Source organism: Ruditapes philippinarum, unplaced genomic scaffold (assembly GCF_026571515.1).
Source record: "Ruditapes philippinarum isolate M1 unplaced genomic scaffold, ASM2657151v2 ctg18912_1_1_1_1, whole genome shotgun sequence".
NCBI lineage: Eukaryota > Metazoa > Mollusca > Bivalvia > Venerida > Veneridae > Ruditapes > Ruditapes philippinarum.
The window spans coordinates 797-15,937 of NW_026861618.1; the positions used below are offsets into that span (position 1 = coordinate 797).

General features: G+C 32.5%; 1 protein-coding gene across 2 annotated transcripts; it reads right to left on the reverse strand.

Annotated features, from left to right (window-relative positions):
• Window positions 1–217: 217 nt before the first annotated feature.
• On the reverse strand, window positions 218–14,882 carry LOC132716319 (uncharacterized; the record flags this gene model as incomplete). 2 transcript variants are annotated; one of them, XM_060699565.1, is given in 11 exon segments in its annotated part: window positions 218–294; window positions 996–1,098; window positions 2,029–2,133; window positions 3,189–3,360; window positions 5,083–5,103; window positions 11,542–11,735; window positions 12,123–12,172; window positions 12,588–12,695; window positions 13,234–13,340; window positions 14,010–14,103; window positions 14,646–14,882. In XM_060699565.1, coding segments are annotated over 11 exon segments (1,268 nt in total), but the record flags the coding sequence as incomplete, so codon positions are not given.
• Between the last annotated feature and the right edge of the window lie 259 nt (window positions 14,883–15,141).

A 15,141-nucleotide genomic window follows, 5' to 3' on the forward strand; every position in this document is an offset into this window, starting at 1 on the left:
CATGGCCAAGTGGTTAACACATGGCACTTAAGTAATCTAATGATCACTACCAACATTGGTTCAAACCCATTCAGGGGCAAGTCATTTCATTGCTCAGTACCGGTTGGTTTCAGGAATGGATACGAAAGTGTGTGTTATAAGCATATATCTTCCTACACATTGGAACTAAAATAAATTCTGTATAAAACAATATATAAACAGAAAATTTGTCACGTACGTGATTCTGCAAGGCTTCCATTTTATCAAACAGCTCAAACACATTTTCATTCAAACTTTGACTTTTCTGTACATTTTCTGAGAATACAAAAACAAAATCTTTTAGTTATGTCATGAAAATCTTAATATGTGAAACAGTAGAAAATTCTGTCTGATAAGCAAGAAAATAACTCTTACATGTACCTATTCTTCAAATAACATAGTCAAGATAAAAATATTTAAGCTCAAAAGAAGAATATATGTTAGCAATTCTTAAAAACTTTCAAATTTGTTTCTTGTACTATTACCAGTATTGGATAGGTTTCATATTTATTAAACAAAACGCTGACTGCAACCACAGTAAGGTCCAGACCAAAGATAAATATATATAAACACAGACCTGTATTTTATTCTTTTTGGTGGGTTGTTAATCGCACCAATACAGTATAGGTCATATGGCAACTTTCAACCTTTACTGACAGAATAGACCTCAGGTGCTTTTCTTTGCATTATTTTAAGCACAAACTGGCACCTAAGTAGAACCACCAAAGTTCCATAAGCTAGCTGGATAACTTCCTCACATGAAAGAATCCAAAGTCTCTGTTGAGATTCAAATCCACGGTCAGGGGCAAGCAGTTTAAAGTCAATGACCTTAACCACTATGCTGTGGACGTCAACAATCTTAACCACTATGCCATGGAAGTCTATAAAGACAGACCTTCTAACCATTTTGGTCATGGATGTAAATGTAAAAAGAGCTTATATACATGCAGTATATTTATATTAAGTATCGTAGTAACCTTCAATGTCTTTCATACGGCAGTGGTGAACGTATTTCCTGACGAGATGAGCTAAACGTTGTGCTGGCAAGCTGACATATTCATCCATCTGTACCATGGCTTCCTATAACATAGTGTGTCACATTTATATCAAATCATGTCACAATTCATAGAATGTCACAGTTAAAAAAATGTCACATTTAATAGGAGAATGTTATATAATTTCACAGCATAATGCTATATATAGTAGAATGATTCCATTCATAACTGATAGAATGATGTCACATTTAAATAGAGTGATGTCACATTTAAATAGAATGATGTCACAAAAAGTAAAATGATGTCATATTTAAATAGAATGATGTCACAAAAAGTAAAGTGGTGACACATTTAAATAGAATGTCACAAAAAGGAAAATAGTGTCACATTTAAATAGAATGTCACAAAAAGTAAAATGGTGTCTCATTTAAATAGAATGATGTCACAAAAAGTAAAATGGTTACACATATAAATAGAATGTCACAAAAAGTAAAATGGTGTCATATTTAAATAGAATGATGTCACAAAAAGTAAAATTGTGTCACATTTAAATAAAATGATATCACAAAAAGTAAAATGGTGTCACATTTAAATAGAAAGATATCACTATTAAATAGAATTATATTACATTTAAATGGAATGATGTTATTTAAATGGAATTATATCTCATTTAATCTTAAATACAATGTCACTTTAATGAAATTATATCAAATATAAATAGAATTGTATTACATTAAAATGGAATTATGTCACATTTAAATACAATGATGTCAAGTTTATATACAATGATGTCACATTTATATGCAATGATGACACATTTATATGCAATGATGTCACATTTATATGCAATGATGTCACATTTATATGCAATGATGTCACATTTATCTGCAATGATGTCACATTTAAATAGAATTATTAAAATGAAATGATAACACATTTAAATACAATAATGTCACATAACAATGAAAAGATGTTACATTTTAAAAGAATAAAGGAAATATATAAATAAACCAACTTTATATCTATTAGCATCAAGCTTCCTCTCGTTCACTGCTTTTTTCATGATCTTGGCGTTCCTCTCCGAGTCAAGACGCGTAAACATAATAGCCGAGTCTGTATTCTGAAAAAATATGATTATACGTATTAATATTACTTATTTAAAAAACTTGTGACAGGCCTCCCTGGTCGAGGGGTTAGAGTCGATGACTTCTCATCCAGTTACCTCTCTGGCGTGGGTTCAATCCCCAAGAGATGCTTTGGTAGTTAGCACGGAGGAAAGTAGTCTAGTACTGGTGTAACTCTCTAGGAATGATGGTTAGGAATTTACCTGCCTATATGACTGAAATACTGTTGGGAAAAGGCGTAAACAAAAACAAACAAACTTGTGACAATCATCAGGCATAGTTAACGAAGGCTCGGTGCGAAAGGATTGTAACTCATATTAAATAAAAAAGGAGTTAAGGCCCTTTCACACCAAGCTGTTGTAAGTTCATTGGTTGGTTGTTTTTTTATTAATATCAGGCTGAAATTTTGATATAGTAACATGAGTTTAGCATGCAGCGCTAATGGTCTTCTGTGAAGAATAATGATTTTCAACCAATTTTTGACGGTGAAAAGAATCTTAGTTCAAGAATTTTTTGGGTGTAGGCTATTACTTCTATTACGCTCAAATATGATCTTCCAAAAAACATTTTGTAAATACAGCATAGCACATAGGCATATTAAATTTCATTGTTAATAAACTTTTTGCATACTTTCTCACTTGAAGTTCAAAGGTCCTGCATAAAACTACAAAAACAAAGGGAAATCAACCCAAGGTCAGTCACCTTTACCTCAAGGTCAGTCACCTTTACCTCAACGTCAGTCACCTTTACCACAAGGTCAGTCACCTTTATCACAATACCCCAAGGTCAGTTAGATTGACTACAAGGTCAGTCACCTTTACCACAATACCTCAAGGTCAGTAAGCTTGGCTAAAAGGTCAATCACTTTTACCTTAAAGAAAATCATCTTAAACACAAAGTCAGTCACCCTAAAACCCATATAAGAATGTATAAAGAATATGACTGAACAGAAATAATTTAAAGATTCTGAAAGAAGAAGCAAATGATTCAAGGTCAAAAGGTCAGTGGGTCATTAAAGGTCAATGAAAAATATATAATTAAATAACATTACCTGTATACCAGCTGTAGAAGCACTTGCCGAAACTGGTCGTCGCGTCTGCTTGCCAAGGGCAGATAATTCTCGTTGAAGTTGATTAATAGTGTCCTGCATTTCCATCATGACGACCACATTGTGTTTCTGCTGCTCCTCGTATTTCTTACTGTCGTCGGACATTTGATTCTGTCTGTAAATCATTTAATATATCATCATAAATAATGACCGATTTTTTACTATTGCTTCTTGTTATATATTCTCATTAAAGATGACTATAGTTTTACCATTGTTTCTTTGTTAAATATTTTAGATATACATTCAAACTTTGTTGGCTCAAACTCGGAGGGCCTGTGCAAATTTGTTCGAGTGATCGGTTGTTCGAGCCAAATGAGGTTGAACTATTTTCACATAGGACATAGGCCTAAATGTTAAAGGGACTCCATGGAGGTTTTTTGACATGAAGGGACCGAAAATATTTTTTCAAAACTTTTGTTAATTTGTGTGTTCACTCTGCTTTCCAGGGACAATCAATTTTTTTGCGCAAATGGACCCCCTATTGAAAAGCCTTACAATGTTTTTTACACAAATTAGCCCAAAAAATTGCATAAAAAATTGATTTATTAAAGAATTCAAATTTTCTGATTTTAGGCTATAAGACCTCAGTGGAGTTCCTTTAAATGTGCAATTTTAACTCAATGTGTTATTAAGGGGCATATAACTTTATCACAATTCAGTGAATTGTTACAAAAATTTGACAATTGTTTTTATACTATAAAGATCAACTTGCATAATTCCATTCAATTTTTTTCAAACTGACAACATATTTTTTAATAATCTTGATGAAACAAACAACCTTTTTCAAATTGACAACATATTTTTCAATAATCTTGCTAAAAAAGATTATTAAAGAAAAGAAAGCACCATATCAATTTATTAGTATTCAATTTGATTCAAATCACCTAAGTATTTTAACATTGCAGAAAAGAATTATCTATGGCCAATAAGTGCCAATGTATCATAGTCAGTCATAAAGATACTCTAGCTTTCATGTCTTCTAAAAGAAAATGATTGACTTAAACTAGAATTGTATCACAAGAACATGGATGCCCCCACTACTATTTTGTGCTGACAACAGGGCAACGTGAGCAAATATATATGCTCCCTCCTTTGGCCCTTGAAGTGGGGGCATAAAAAAAAGCTTATAATGATCGTACAGCATTGTACTTGCATCAAAATTTCAACTTTTTACATTCCTTCAGTGTTCACTTTTTTCAGCTACAGTATTCCAACAAAAAATTAGCTACTGACTAACCAAGCAATAATTTTTCTATATTTCGATGTCATGTAACTCAATATGATATTAAGAAGGGTAACAACTCTTTGTCAGAAAGCCCTTTCAATTTTATCTAGCAATATCTTTTGAAGCAATTTCTAAAATATTGTATTATTACATTAAAATGTATATTTTTTGCTTGTTTGGTCTGATTTAAACTTTTAAGCCACCAAAAAACCATTATTAATGGGCAATCAGCACATAGTTGGCTTGATTACTATAAATTTACCTGTTTTTTTATCTTTTTAACTTTTTTTTTTGGTTGGGTTTTACATTGTACCGGCACTTAAATGGTCATATGGCGTCACATGACTGCTGGAGGACCGCCTCATGTGCGCCAGGATTCCGTGCATATCAACGGGCACCTGAGTAGAACCACTGATGTTCAATAAGCTAGCTGGACTGCTTTCTTACACAAAATTTTAAGTCTGTTTCACAAAGAAAATGACAAATTACCATTAGTTTTTCATGTGCATACAAGATGGGTGTAACTACCATTATACAAAATGTAAATAAATCTAGCAGTAGCCTACATAAAAAAATATAAATTACAAACTTTTTAAATAAAGTTTTGTTTACCCAAATATTTGCATATCTAACCTAAAGTAACAAGATAATGCATACTATAAGATGTAAGAATAAAACAATGTAAAAACTATGTGTTTAAAGGTGTCCACATTATAGTTCAATTTTATATTAAAATATTGAAACTTAAAAATTTAAAAGTAGCCTTATCTTTATCAAATACTTCCTAAAACATCAACAACAAAGAAGTTTCAATATTCCTGAAAAGTTAATTTTTAATTTATATAAAACCTGTGCTAAAAAAAACACCAGTGTCAATAATTAATCAATCATGTGTTCCCAAATTGTGTTTCCACATTGTGTTAACCAATCATGTGTTGACCAATAATGTGTTCAACCATTTTGTGTGAGTAATTACGTTCCAACACAATGTGTTATTAAGGTGTTCCCATATTGTGTCAATAACATAACAAATTTACCAATATGTGTACCTAAATTGTGCTAACCAATAATGTGTTCCCACATTGTACTGACCAGAGTGTTCTGACATTGTGTTGACCAATAATGTGTTGCCACATTGTACTGACCAATGTGTTCTGACATTGTGTTGACCAATAATGTGTTCCCACATTGTGTTTACCAATGTGTTCCCCCTAGGATCAATAATGTGTCAATAATTAATCAATAATGTGTTCTGACATTGGGCAAACAATATGTTCCACATTATGTCATTAATAAGTTTCCACATTGTTTAAATAATTCATCAATAAGGTGTTCAAATATATTTCGTCAATAATTAATCAAATATGTGTTCAAATATTTCATCAATAATTAATCAACAATGTGTTCAAACATATGTGAAAGATGAAATCATTAATCACAGTGTTCCAAAACTGCATGAATAATATTCACTACTGTGTTCCCCTAAATCATTAATGCATTACCACATTGTGTAAAAAAATTCACCAATATGTGTACCCAAATTGTGACAATTAAAAATGAGAATGTGTTCTAAAAATGAACTTCTATTGCAATTAAAAATGAAAATGTGTTCCAACAATGAACATCAATCAGTGTTCTAAAGGTGTGTTTATTGAAAGTCAATTATGTGTTCCATCTTAATTCGAGAAGTTCAAGTGTGTATTAAACTAAAATTATTGTGTCAAAAGTGAACCCGTATTTCCAAATAGTGTCATACAACAATATTCAGTGACATTTGTTTTATAAACTACCTGTCCAAATGTTTGCTCTTTGTCGTAATCTTAACGTCAAACTTACTGAAATTTTAACATCATCAACAAAGCTGTCAAACATAAATCTTAATCATTCCCAATAAATACAAACAATTATAAATTCTCTAACAAACATCCCCAACTCTTTTATATGACAGATTAATGAAACTGCGTTACCAACCAAAACAACAGAAAATAACAAAGGGTCAACATTTTTTTATCTGGACAATATTCAACTCTTTTTCAATGTCATTTAAATCAGATCATCATTTTTATGATGCTCTGTTAGTCTTTACCCAGAGACTTATTACAGAATATAAGACTGTTTTTAGAGAATATAAGGCTGTATGGTTTTTAATTATATAGACATATGTTATTCCACTCATTGTTAATTCTAACAATTTAATTTGTATGAACCACAGGGATGTTTATTTGATAATCTAAGGCTGTTTATTAAGAGAATATAAGGCCGTTTTTTAGAGAATATAAGGCCGTTTATTAGAGCATATATGGTTATTAATTATATAGGCATAGGTTATCCCACTCAATGTTAATTTTAACAATTTCAAAGTTTAAATATTATATTTAAATTTAAAAAACATTTAGTGTCTAGTTTGACTGAACCGAATGCTTTATGAAAGTTTAAGAACTAATTAATATGTCTATGGTAGTCGATGTTGTTTTTGCACCAACACAGTATAGGTCATACGGCAACTTCCCAGCCTTACTGGTGATGGAAGACCTCAGGTGCCCCTCCATATATTAAATAGCCAATGTTAATATCATGATATGTCAACATAACATCAAGGTTTTAGTAAATTTTTTAACTATGTGTTAGGCTCAGTATTAGGAATAATACGATGATGTGTGAGTACAAAGAAATAATACAATTAAGAAAGAGCAAAACATAATTATTACTGTTGTCTAACAGCAAGAGGGTAACTAAAATAGTATTTAAGTAAATAGTATGGAATACCAACAGAATCATTGGAGGACTAATAAAGAAATATGTATCTCCTTGTTAGAAGAATTTTCAAAACTATGGTGCATCATTAGCATTATTTAAAGTAAGAAAAATAATGCAGAAACCATTGTTGTTTTGGCAGAGTTATTTTCAAAGCATCATAGAATTAAGTATGGTATATCAGTAGGGTCATTAAAACAGTAGGAAAAATAATAGAAAAAAAAACTATGAAGTATTAGAATGGTCACTAAAAAGAAATGAAGGTAAAACTATGGAGTATGAAAAGGGTCATAAAAAAGAGCATTGTATGTGACACTTATAATGGAGTCTCAAAAAGGGTCACTAAAACAGCACTAAGTGTGAAACTATGAAATATGAAAAGGATCTCTAAAAGAGCATTGAAGGTGAAATATGGAGACTGTGAAACTATGGAGTATAACAAGAGCTGTCGGTAGGACAGCATGCTCGACTATTCTAAGTGCTTGATAGTAAAAGAGCCTTGATAATGTTTAATTTTTTAAGTTCACAAAAGAGCTAATTTTTTTTTATAAATTCATGTTATAGGCCTTAGAGAGAGTCTAATTATACAGTATTGGCTTGACTATTCGGAAGGTAATGTCACAAGGGTGTTTTATTGAGTATAATAATACTTATTACCTATGAAAACATAAATTTGACAGAAAAGGTACAATTTAGGCTTCTAATTAAGATGTTTTATCAAGTAAATCACTGCTTTATTATTATGAATGCATAAAATTGTCCCAAACAAGAGCACCGCTAGGCGGAGCATTATATGCCCGAAAGTGTTGTTTTTTTTTTAGTAAAGATGAAGCATTTGTAAGACATGGGACTAAAATAAAGTATTACCTCCTTCAAATAACAATCCTCCTTTGAAGTTTCAATATTGTGGTCCAAATGGAACTTTAAGTTATGCCCAAGAAACTGGTAAAAGTGACCTTGACCTTTGACCTTGTGACCCCAAAATCATTAGGGGTCTTTTACCCAATATGGACAATCATACTATGAAGTTTAAACACAGTAGGCCAAATGATACTTAAGTTATATTCCGAAAACTGTTTTCAGTTTTAAGGTAATAGTGACCTTGACCTTGTGACCCCAAAATCAATAGGGGTCTTCTACCCAATATGGACAATCATCCTATAAAGTTTGAATATTGTGGGCTAAATGGAACTAAAGTCATGCTCAAGAAACTGTTTTCAATTTCTAAGTAATAGTGACCTTGACCTTTGACCTTGTGACCCCAAAATCAATAGGGGTCTTCTACCCAATATGGACAATCATCCTATGAAGTTAGAACACTGTGGGCCAAATGGAACATAAGTTATGCTCCGGAAACTGTTTTCAGTTTTAAGGTCATAGTGACCTTGACCTTTGACCTTGTGACCCCAAAATCAATAGGGGTCTTTTACCCAATATGGACAATCATCCTTTGAAGTTTGAACACTGTAGGCCAAATGGAACTTAAGTTATGCTCCGGAAACTGTTTTCAGTTTTAAGGTCATAGTGACCTTGACCTTATGACCCCAAAATCAATAGGGGTCTTCTACCCAAAATGGACAATCATCCTATGAAGTTTGAACACTGTGGGCCAAATGGAACTTAAGTTATGCTCCGGAAACTGTTTTCAGTTTTAAGGTCATAGTGACCTTGACCTTTGACCTGTGACCCCAAAATCTATAGGGGTCTTCTACCAAATATGGACAATCATCCTATGAAGTTTGAACACTGTAGGACAAATGGAACTTAAGTTATGCTCCGGAAACTGTTTTCAGTTTTAATGTCATAGTGACCTTGACCTTTGACCCCAAAATCAATAGGGATCTTCTACCCAATATGGACAATCATCCTTTGAAGTTTGAACACTGTGGGCCAAATGGAACTTAAGTTATGCTCCGGAAACTGTTTTCAGTTTTAAGGTCATAGTGACCTTGACCTTTGACCTTGTGACCCCAAAATCAATAGGGCTTTTACCCAATATGGACAATCATCCTATGAAGTTTGAACACTGTAGGCCAAATGGAACTTAAGTTATGCTCCGGAAACTGTTTTCAGTTTTAAGGTCATAGTGACCTTGACCTTTGACCTTATGACCCCAAAATCAATAGGGGTCTTCTACCCAATATGGACAATCATCCTATGAAGTTTGAATATTGTGGGCCAAATGGAACTTAAGTTATGCTCCGGAAACCAAATTGCTAACCTTTTCAGTTTTAAGGTCATAGTGACCTTGACCTTTGACCTTATGACCCCAAAATCAATAGGGGTCTTCTACCCAATATGGACAATCATCCTATGAAGTTTGAATATTGTGGGCCAAATGGAACTTAATATATGCTCCGGAAACCAAATTGCTAACAGACGGACGGACGGACGGACGGACGCCAGGGGGTATAACATAATATGTCCGAAATTCTTTCGGGCATATAAAAAGGCACAAACCCTTCAGTAGTAATTGAGATAACAGCTTACAAGCAAAACTTTACCATGAATTTCTAAGTTGAAAAAGGGGAGAAAAATCAGCCTAAATGCAAGATAGAATTATGGATCTTTGTCAGTGACCTACAATGACCCTAAATGCATACGTGAAGTTTTAAATAAATATCTTTAACAGTTATTGAGATATGTAAAACTTGCATGTAAACATTAACCAAGAGACTAAGTAGAAAAGGGGATATGAATCAGCCTTAATGCAAGATAGAGTTATGGAACTTGGTCAGTGACATACAATTATTACCCTCCAATTATGACCTTAAGTGCATGTGTAAAGTTTCAAGTAAATATCTTTGAAGACCTTTAACCAAAATTTCTAAGTTTCAAAGGGGCAAATAATTCTGCAAATATTGCAGGCAGAGTTATACAATTTTGCAAACTGATGTACATTGTTACTATAAAAAAGTATTTTAAATTTCAATTGAATATCTCAAGCAAGAATTGAGATATTTGACTTTACAAAAAAACTTTAACCAAAATTTCTAAGTTCCAAAGGGGCATAATTCTGTCAATATTGTAGGCAGAGTTATCTAACTTGTCAATCTGATGTACTTTGTTACTATAAATAAGTATTGTAAGTTTCAATTGAATATCTCAAGCAATAATTGAAATATTTGACTTAACAAAAAACTTTAACCAAAATTTCTAAGTTTAAAAAGGGGCATTCTTCTGTCAATATTGTAGGCAGAGTTATCCAACTTTTCAATCTGATGTACCTTGTTACTATAAATGAATATTGTAAGTTTCAATTGAATATCTCAAGTAATGATTGAGATATTTGACTTTACAAAAAACTTTAACCAACGCAGACGCCGACGCGGATGCTGACGCCGACGCGACTACAATAGCTCTCATATTCTTCGAATAGTCGAGCTAAAAAGGATCACTTAAAGAGCATAATTGAAAGTAAAACTATGGAATATGAAAAGGGTCACTAAAAGAGCACTGAGTGTTGAAGCTATGGAGTATCAAAAGGACCAAAAACATAGCACTGAAGATTTTTAAGAGCATTGTTAAAGAAACTATGGAGTAAATTGAAGATTAATCAAGGTTAAGATGTCATGGGCATTGCTACTTAGGCATGACTACATGGGCATTATAACTACAAGGTTATAGATTAGTAGTTTAGTCGTTTAGGGGATCATTCATTTCTCTAGTCAATTAACAGGTTAATCAAACAAGTCCTAAACTTACTTTTGTAACCTGAAAGCATTTTGTAATAAATTGTTTAAACTTTATATCTATTGTAAAACACAATCAGGGGTGTAGCTTGGTTTCAGTAGAAAGCTACGCCCCTGCGAATAATGTATGAATTATATAATCTCTATTGGGACAAGAATAAAGAATATTTTGATTGATAGAAGAAACTTATATCCACATAAAAATGAAAAAATTGAATCATTTACGACTTAAACTTAATATCTACATGAAGTTTCACTCTAGTGTCAGAATTTGATAATCATAAAAATAAATCTTACGAAAAGTTACGATAAACATGATTCTACAATACTGCCTCTATTACACCAGGTTTTATCTGTTATTTTCCATACTTGTCAAACAAATAGCTATATGATGTTGATCGGTGCATTGTATACAGATTTTTTGGGGAAAAAATACTCCAAAAACTGTAGAATAACTAAATTGATAAATCAAACCTAAGCACATACTTATAATAACAGTAAGTATGGTTAAATCTATAATTACCATGTGATCTGACAACCGCCAACCCTACTAGTTTAAAATAGATTAAAATCTTTCCGAAGTAAAAAAAAAATAATAAAAAACTTGCCGTAAAAAAATACTTACAATTTTTCATACTGAGCCTGGAGATCTTGATACTGAGCCGCGTCGGTCGATACACTGCCGGCCTTCGTCGAGACCGTCCTCTGACTGCCTCGTGTTTCTAACGCGTCAGCCGTTACACCTGATTTCTCCCGCATTATAGTTCGTTGAGTTGCATCCCTTGACATTCCCATCATTAATGAGGAAACAACAGGACCCTGAGTAGTATAAAACAGTTACCATAATAAAAAAGTTATTGATCTAGACCTACATCAAATGAAACATTAAAATTTAAAATTCATTTCAAGTCCCATCATGCAAAAACATTGGTGCAGTCCATTTAAGGACGAAATAAGTAATTTTTTTAGAGCACTGACAATGGATGGTAGTATACAAAAGTTGTGAAGTGAGTAGACCTTCTATACTATGAAAAAAGATAACATGAAATTACAATGTATTATTATAGGACAACATTTTACAACATTTTAGGACACGCTGTCCCTTAAGATAAGAAATGGTATTTATTGTAAAGGTTTCTTTGTTATATAAAGAGCCTTAAAGCTTTTCAATGTGACTGTGTAGGCATGTTCTAAATATATACGTACCCTGTCATTTTGTAGCACGCTGTTGATTACTTGAGATACCTCATTTAATACTGAAAAAAAAAAAAACATCAGCCATTCATACATTGAAGAAGGACCATCATATATTTTCATCCAGGCCCCATACAACAACTGCACAGCACACTTTAACCCACAGTTGTAAAAGGCAAGTGGTTAGAAGTCAACAACGTTAACCACTTTGCCACGGACGCCCTCCCAGTCTGTCTGTTTCAAGAGATAACGCAAATAAATTAAGCAGCATAACTTATCAAATCTCGTTATTACTAATTAATACTGAACCGATTAAAATGATTACTATTTCATCACTAAACAGCAGCCTTGTATATAAATAATAATTATAATCATCACAACTGTCCAATGAAAATGAACGTTACAAACTTTCAGTTATATAATCATGTTTATCTATATATATACACTGTTATAAACCGGTACAATGTATATACATACCATAATAGATATTTTCTGTCATGTTGGAGATTTGCGGCACAACTTTATCGTCCTTATTGAACTGTAAAATATCTAAATCTGTCAGAATCTGGCTGGCTGACATTTGATCTGAAAACAGAGGCGTAAAATATATTCATTCCTGGTTCATCTGTAAAATTATCCATGGAAACCTAATCTTATCACCCTAAATTTGTATAATAGACTTGATCTGCTTCAAATATGGAATGGTCCATTTATAATTTGAAGGGTGAGCAACCAACTGTCATAGATTACATGAATATTCAGGATGTTTTAAGAATTTGGCATCAAAATAGTAAAATAAAGTTATCTTATAATTTATACAAAATTATTTCAGTTCCATTATGTTGGAAGGTATAAACTTATTGAAACACTCTAGAATTCGTTTCTGTAAGCCATCAGTACTAAGCATGCAATGAATGTAAAATTTTTTGCTTAAGAAAACAATAAATTGCCCTGATGGGGTCCAAACCCATGTGACCAGCAATTGCTAGATAACTAGTCAGTAGTGTTTAAAATTAAGTTGTCAACAGTATAGAGCCTGATCAAATAACAGTCGTGTCAGTCCCCTAGTTCTCAAAATTGTATATTAACACACCAAAATTGTCACAATAAGAATTAAACTTACCTTTATCAACCAGCACTCTGCTCATTGCCTCCTTAAAATTATGGATTCCTGTATATGCCCTTAAATATTCACTAACTAGTGGATGTTCTGATAAATTGGTTGATTTCCTAAAATGCAAGAAAATACATCATCAAACTCATGTTTAATATCAATTTATTGAAGCTTCAATAATTGAAGCAGTATTTCCATAAAAATGTTATAATAATATATATATATATTTATAATATAATGTTCAAAACTGTTGAAAAAGTAAATGGAATATGCTTTTTACATAGACACACAATGAGGTAATGTCATGCTCAATGTCTTTGGCATAGACAACCAAAGAACTTATTTAATGCTCAAAGTTCTTGGCATGCTTGGTAAATACAAAAAGTGGCATTATTGACATTTTGGCCATAAACACATGAAGAGGTAATGCTCAAAGTTATTGGCATAAACACACAAAGTGGTCATGCATGTTTGATGTTCTTGGCATATACAAATGGAAAGGTAGTGAAATGGAAAGGTAGTGAAATGCTCAAAGTTCTTGGCATAAACACATTAAATGGTCATGAATGATTGATATTCTGGGCATAAACACATGAAGTGGTCATGCACAATTGATGTTCTAGGCATAATAGTCACACACAGTGGTAATGAAATATTAAAAGTTCTTGGCATAAACATATAAAGAGGAAATGCAAAGCTCAATGTTCTTTGATAGACAAAGGGGTAATGCAATGCAATACTGCAACAATGTCGTATTATAGGCATTAATGTAGAAAATATGCTACCTAGATGCTACACTGATTTTCCTGTTGACTTCTTGTTTACTAGGGGGAGGAGATGTACCAGCATCTAGAGTGTCTTCCCTCATAAATACCTCCTCTGTAATGAATACATGAATAAATTATATTAATATTAGATATAAAGAAAGGGGTGGAGATGTACCAGCATCTAGTGTGTCTTCCCTCATAAACACCTCATCTGTAATGAATACATGAATAAATTATAAATATTAGATATAAAGAAACTTGAAATTAACAAATTTGATGTACTCCTTGCATTTTAGACTGGTGTTTCCAAAAGATTTTACCAATGCTGGAAATTTCATCAAGCAATTAATGTACTTCTCCTTGCATTTCAGACTGGTGTTTCCATAAGGGTTTTACCAATGCCATAAAACTTCATCTGGCAATTGATGTGCTTCTTCTTGCATTTTAAACTGATGTTTCATTAAGGTCATAAAGGTTTTTACCAATGCAAGAAATTTCATTGGTAATTGATGTACTACTTCTTGCATTTGAGACAGGTGTTTCCATATGGTTTTACACATGCTAGAAATTTCATCTGGCATTGAAAGGTGACAATTAAGCCGCTTGCTTTAAAATACCTCTTATTGATGAAAATGTATTAAGCTTTTCCCTCACCTTTTAAATCATCAGGTATAGGCAGATCATCATCATCTTCTATGATTAATTCATCATCTATAGATTTATGAGGTGGTAACGAAATAACCGGAGATTTTGTACGTCTATCCTCGACGGCCTGTCGCGTCTCATCCAGGCGAGATTTAAACTGGCTACGAAGTGATGCCCGGCTCTTAGCGGACGACTGTCTAACCTCATCCTCCGTGTTGCCGGAGACCGGCTCATGCTCAATCTGGGCTAGCTATTAATAGAATAAAAGAATGTGTAAAAAAAATCTGTAAAACGTTACTATGGTTTCAATATTAAATTGATTTTACCATTTTTTAATAATAATTTTTCTTCATCTAATGAATACAGTATCTTATTTCAATTGACTGTTAAAGTTAGTAGTATATTAGTAACTTAACAAAATAAATCTACAAAACCATTAAATATAGTCACTGGACATATGAAAATGTTTAAGAGCATTTTATAAATAAGTCTGCCATATAAAAAA